The following is a 6865-nucleotide window of genomic DNA, read 5'->3' on the forward strand; positions in this document are numbered from 1 at the left end:
GTATCCACAATCCTGTGGTTAAAATGACCGTGTTAATTATTTCTGTATCAGTTAATAGCCTATACTTCAAAACCCTGCACAACCGTAACGTGTAATATCACTTGGCAAAACTCAATATGCACAAAGTGAAGCCTATCATCTATCATCTGTCCTACTTTGAGTCTCAGAAAACACAGCTGGCAAGCATCAAAGATCTAGCAGAACAAAAAAATCATGCTCCACAAACCAAATAATTCTTATTTTCAGGTGATTTGTTATACACAAATGAAAACATATTTATGAATACTATATTCCACTTCTGCTATGTTCTACTAATACCTCCCCTAAATCTTTCACACAGGTCCTCCTGGTCCTCCTATGCTACCTTAAGGTGTCCTTTATACAAGTTTTGTTGCAGAATGGGAGGATATAGCAAAAAAAAAAAAAAAGAAATTAAACCTTCATAATGACGTACATAACCTGGGTTGCAAGCTGCGCACTGTCTGAAGAGAAATTAGTCATCACTCAGAGTTTTAATTGAGTTTATTTTTGGTTGAATGAAACCAGACAAGTGAGGCAGTACAGCAGACGAAGACATGGTTGAACTCAGTCTCTGTCTTTGTGTGCTGCAACACAGGTGAGTCTTCTCTTTACATCATGATCTAGAAAAGAAGAGAAGCAAATGATGATTACACATCTCAAAGATTCAATAAAGTCCATAAAACCCATAGTGGCATTCACACACTTATGAAGAAGGCGTTACTGCTTATTCTGTTATGTATGACTGATAATACTAACAGAGTCCATCCATTCGATGTAGGCAGACACACGGGTGAAGACGGTGGGCTTCTTGGGATAGTTACATCCCCAACCAGACACAAAGCTGGCAATGCCATGGACGTAGTACCGTCCATTAACAAGGCAGTTCAGAGGACCACCAGAGTCACCCTGAGCGGAGATAAAAGAGAATATCATCAGTATAGTGAACTTAATGATTCAGTGAAAACACAAATAGATGAGACATATTTATTTATTTATTAGACGGCTTTCTTAAATATTCAATTGGTCAGCATTTTAAGGTCTGTTATTTCTGTATAACAGATCATTGCTTTAAGGAACAGACTATACCTATGGACACAATTTTGATCATAGACTCTAGAGGAGCAATAAAATAATTTGTAAATTGATATTTTGTGTGAGATTTTTGATTTTTTAAGTAAACAGCCATATATTAAGCATTATAATGTACAGCGAGTGGATCATTATTGCAAAATAAATCTGGACAGGCTGGTGTAGGACTCAAATCACCCTGCCAGAGTTTATTTCATAATATTGGCCTGCTCACTGTGCATTATCCCACTTGTTGCATGGCTTTCTTAAACACTTGGTTCTAATTCGTCGATTACAGCGTTCTACAGTCTGTTATTTCTGACAGACCATTGCTATGGATGTTGTTCTGATCATAGCAATAGCAAACCAATTTTTAAATCAATAAAATCTTAAATATTTTGCATGACATCATTGATTTTAAGTAAGAGGCTGTGTAATAGGCGGGGTAATGGACATTAAGTGTGTTGCTATTGCTCCTGCACCACCATGTCAGGGTTTATTTCACAATAACAACCCGCTCAGTGTACATTATTCCTTACATAATATTAGTTACAGAGTGTGCAAACATTTCTCTTTTGCTCACATTGCATCCAGACTCAGAGCCACCACCACCGCACACCATGGTGTCCTTGACAGTGCTGCCCCACCAGCTGCTGCTGGAGCAAGTCCTGTGGTCAACCAGAGGAAGGTAGGCCTGCTTCAGCTGGGCAGACAGGGGTCCACCAGCTAGACAGGATGAAATTGAAAAGGTAAGACTGAGCTTTACAGAAAAGACATTTAAGCCGACAGGTGCTCAGAAGGATCATGCGATCAACTCACTGGAAGTGCGTCCCCATCCGGTGATGTAGCAGAGGTTGTTGTTGGGCAAGGTCTGGCCGGAGGGAGGCAGAGAGCCCAGCTGGACGTAGGAGTTCAGGGTAGCCTCATGGGCCAGACGCAGCAGAGCAATGTCATACCTGAGGTGGCAATTCACAAATCAAACAGGAGGAACCAAAAATAACACTTTATAATGGCTATCATTATTAGAGTTATATTATTTAGTTACAGTGTAATGTAAAATAATTATAAATATAAATTATATATTGTGCCATAGCAGATAATAGACAATCACAATTACATTCTGATTAATAAGTAAACTAACAGTTTATAGCTGCACACAACATCGCTGTCCTGTGAAAACCATTTATCTCCCAACTGGTGATTTTCAACTTTTTTGATAACACTGAAAGAGGGCATCCTTTGTTATGACAATTCTTGTGTTTCTTAAGCCAAAAAAAAAAAAAATTCAAAGCCATCATCTCAAAAGTCCATTTCCACAAAGTTTAAAACATGTCTATTTCTATTAGTGTAGATCCTGAGAAGCTGAGCTGAAGATATATTCTTTTCACTAGGCAGCGACATACACTATATTAAGTATTTATCAATACCAAATAATTTGTAAACCTTTAAAAAATCATTACATAGACAGAGACATAACGAAAGGTCATAATTTAACAGAGGTAAACACTTCATCAGTGGTTCATTAGTTCATAAATCATCTATAATCTATAATATCTTATTTACATTTGTACTAATAGCGTCTCAGGAGCTAATTTACTGTTTTCAGCATGTAGGTTACCAACTAAGAGGTTGTCATTGCTTCCCAGGGACTTTGAAAACATAGACAGAGTAAATAAATCATACCACACTGCTGCTTGAAGCAAGCAACCATTGGCAGAACTTATACCCGCAGTGTGCATCCACTGAGTCAGATTACAAACTGTGGTACGAGTACCACTGGTGGTACTTGAGCTCAACACCAACTAAAGATCCTTAAAAGCTTATGAATTTAAGAAAATATGTGATCCTCACCCAGCAGCCACACTGCCGGGGTTCCATCTGGAATGGATGTATTTTTGGCTGACAGGGATGATCTGCTCCCTGCCACTGTCACTGTTGAGGTCATGTTCGCCGAGAACGACACGGAATACCATATTTCTGCAATATTTCAGAAAAAGAGGCAAAAAGATGAGATTGTTAACAATCGATGACTGGATACAGCGGTGAGTCAAATGACTCACTGCAAGTTTGGTATTCTTATTGCAGTAGACTGATGTAACAAAAGTAAAGAACACAACAAGACATCAAATGAACCCTGGTGTTCTATATGTTTCATTTCCTTTGTTTGGAGATTTTATTTTCTTCTGAATCAAATAAGTGGCTGCTATGTGACAGATATACATATGTGGCTGTGAGATGTTTACTCATACTGGTGACATTTAGAAACACTGAAATAAATCATACCTCAGTGCTGTGATAAGAGCAGCCTACAGATATTCAAGTCAAAGTAATCCAAAAAAATGTGCACAAATACACCTAAAACTCAAAGAATTCTGAGTCTTTGCTCTGGTTAATCATTATCTTACCTGTCCACACAGTGAGCAGCGGTCATCACCCAGCCTCTCTCAATCAGGGTGCCTCCGCATGTGTGGTAGAATCTGCTGCCAGATTGGTACTGAAGAGAGATCTAAGGGGGGAAAAGACCAGAGTTCTGTATATGTGGAAAGAAATTAATGAATTGGTTGTATGGAATTAATCAATCTGATGTCGGAAGATCCCTAAACATTGATTAAGTTTCCTCTAACAGAGTGCACTTTAAGGGACAGTTTGGATTTTTTGAAGTGGATTTGTTTGAGGTACCGGTCCATAGTCAGCGTGTTACCTACAGTAGATGGTGGCTGACATGTCCCCAGTTTAGGGTAAAAAAGAGTGATATCAGTTCAGGTGTACGCTATATTAAGAATATTTTTTACCTTGCTATCAGACAGCCTCACATCCCCTCAACATAAATGTCAAATATTGCTCTCTCCAAAGCCACCCGACTCCACTGGCAAAATTAAGTATAATTGGTTATCTATCCATTGAGAGGTGGGACCTTAGTTTGAACCAGCTGTTTGATGGGTATCTTTAAATGTGTTTTGTTTTCTATTGTATGTACCCTACTTTTAATTTTTCACAAGGTTAATTTACTCAAATAATAAATCAGAAAAATAAAAATATTTTTCATGATAGAATGTGGCGGATGAGTTGAGAGAAAAAAATAAAGCGTGTAAGTTTTGTATCATATTTGTATGGTGTCGCTCTGTTATGTTGTGATTGGTAGGATTATTTTTCTTTTAAATTAAAAAAAATTAAAACATAAGAATGTAAAAAAAGCTGTAAGGTGAGCCCAAATAGCAAGATCACCCAATAACACAAACAAACTAACAGATTTGAAGCAGCAGTAGACCAGCAACTCCTGTGTTCTGTGACTTAAAATGTAGTCTGATGGCTTTGGAAAGAGCAATATTTGGCTTATGTAACTCCAGTATCCTGCAGGAAAAAGCTGTCTGATCACAAACTAAAGCAGGGAAAATAATTTAAAAATAGCAGTCACTTGAACTAATGATGTTTTTTTTATGCGGGCTTTTCTTTTTGGTGACTAAAATACATTTTGCTGCTGACCCTTTGCAAAATAGTACATTGTTTAGCGTCCTACACTGGAACTCCTGCAGCTTCTCCAAACTGAGGATGTGTCAGCCGCCACCTACTGTAGATAATACACTGACTATGGTAAGTAAAAAAACAAACAAACAAAAAAAAAACTATCCCTCTAATTTTTGATATTGAGCCAAGGTAGATTACCTGCCAGGGCCAGGAGTTGGGACTGGCCACCTCACCTCCCACAACCCTCATACTGCTGTCCTCCAGGTACCTGGGCTGGGGCTCCAGGGCCAGCACTGGTTAAAAACATAAAGAGAGGGGCTGCGATTTATACATTTATTTCCCAAAAGCCTCATGATATCATTTGCTGTCCACCTACAGAAAGCGAAAATGAGAAATAAGGGCAGCGAGAGTGTGCCGGTTCAGCAGCGTATCTGGAGTGACTGACTGATGACAGAGAGAATGACTGACTGATAAAGAGTAGGAGAGTGAATGAGACAGAAAGAGATCAATAATGACTGGTTATACAGCACTGTCATTTTCTTACCCACGGCTGCGAGAGTTGTCAACACCAGAAACCTGAGCATGTCTGCAGTACGTCAGGACGTCTCTACAAGGAGCTAATGCTTCCCTCCTTCTTTTATACCTCTATTTGACCTTTGCTGGTGTGGAAAAAACTGTGGCTGTTCTTTCCCCCTGTGAAGTATGCACCTGTGGTCTGTCTCACACTGTGTTATCAGTTGTTCACCACACACACCTTCTACTTTGACCAGTAGAAAATGGTCCACAATGAAGACTGACACGTAGACTGAGAAGTATATCACTGGAAGACATGAGTCACAGTGATTCAAAGGACTTGGAAGGGTATTTATGTATTTATCATGTTTGATAAAGTCCAGAACAATTTTTTTGAATGATACTGATGTTTGTGCAAACCAAATTATAAACGGTCAGACAGCATAATTTTGTTTTTGGACATATGGATTTTTAACTTTATTCTCACCCAAAGATGGCAAAAGGGTAATTCAGTGAATGTTATTTATTTACACTATTTACACACACTAAAAATACTTCAAAGGGACAGTTTGGGTTATTTAGAGGTACTTATCAATAGTCAGTATATTACCTACAGTAGATTTCAATCCCAATTTGGAGAGGGCAGAGAGGCACCAGCACGGAAGCTAAGAAATGTATTGCTGTAAAACTGGTCCACCTAGAAAAACATTATCAACTTAAGTATATGCTTTATATAGTATATGCCATCAGACAGCCTTTTGTAATAGAAAACTGACATTATACAAGCCAGGTATCACGCTTTCAAAACCAACCAAACTCCATGGATAAAATCAGTAAATTTACTTAACAAATTACAAAGGTTGCAGGAGTGCTGCTGCCTCAATTTGTTAGTTTGTCTTATTTTGTGATTTAGGTGAATCTTAACTAAGCTTTTACAACACCAAAGTCATACAAACAAACTATTAGATCGAGGCAGAGGTATACCAGCATCTCCTGTGTTCTGTGAGTTTAGGTTACTGATTTTACCCATGGAGTTTGGTTGGTTTGGAGAAAGTGGCGTTTTGCTTATATAACAGCCATTTCCTGTCGGAAGAGGCTGTCTGATGGTAAAGGTGGTGGTGATGGTGAAGGTAAAGCAGTGAAAATATTCTAATTATAGCATGTATTCAAACTGGCACAGATTTTCTTAGGTTGACCTATTTTCTAAAATGCTAAAATGCTTTTTGTTGCTGACCCTGTCCACAGCTGCCATGCTGGTGCTCCTCTCTGCTTCTCCAAACTGGGGGCGTGTCGACTGCCATCTACTGTATGTAATACACTGACTATTGCTCATATAACCCCACTTCAAAAAATACAAACTATCCCTTTAAAATGAATTATCTGATGTAACAGAGTGCAAGTCCTTGTGATCCTTACGTCACAAAATGTCCATCTGAACCAGCATGATTTACGAAGCAAGAGTGAGGAAACATGTTTGTGTGCCATCTGTTGTCTCAAGTGGATCTCTGAAAGGAAGAAAAGACAAAGAAAATGCTAATTTCATTTAAGTCTTACTGAAAAGAAGATAGCCTATTTAAAATCATTCCATACATGAAGGAGTCCCCTGTATATTTTCTTTCTTCCTAGGAGTCCTTGGCTGAAAAAAAGGAGAGCACCTCTGCTACAGGATTACAGCCCAACACTAGATGGTGCTGAAGACTAACAAACACACTGAGTCTCTACTGTGCCATAAAGGGACACACGCTTTATAAAGACAGACAGATGACACAGTCCTGGGATTTCCGTTTCAACACCCAAA

The 6865-nt window shown here is 38.7% G+C and overlaps 1 protein-coding gene across 1 annotated transcript; it reads right to left on the minus strand.

Annotated features, from left to right (window-relative positions):
* Nucleotides 1-504: 504 nt before the first annotated feature.
* Nucleotides 505-5237, minus strand: LOC146332002 (elastase-1-like). Its single transcript, XM_084737965.1, has 8 exons — nt 5099-5237; nt 4753-4847; nt 3495-3595; nt 2941-3066; nt 1909-2045; nt 1673-1815; nt 778-927; nt 505-641 (listed from the first exon to the last, which is right to left on the minus strand). Exons 1-8 carry the CDS (start codon nt 5136-5138, stop codon nt 630-632), a joined length of 804 nt encoding a protein of 267 aa, XP_084594091.1. The 5' UTR covers nt 5139-5237; the 3' UTR covers nt 505-629.
* Between the last annotated feature and the right edge of the window lie 1628 nt (nt 5238-6865).

The sequence above is a fragment of the Lutjanus erythropterus genome, chromosome 2, assembly GCF_056507025.1.
Source record: "Lutjanus erythropterus isolate fLutEry1 chromosome 2, fLutEry1.hap2, whole genome shotgun sequence".
NCBI lineage: Eukaryota > Metazoa > Chordata > Actinopteri > Lutjaniformes > Lutjanidae > Lutjanus > Lutjanus erythropterus.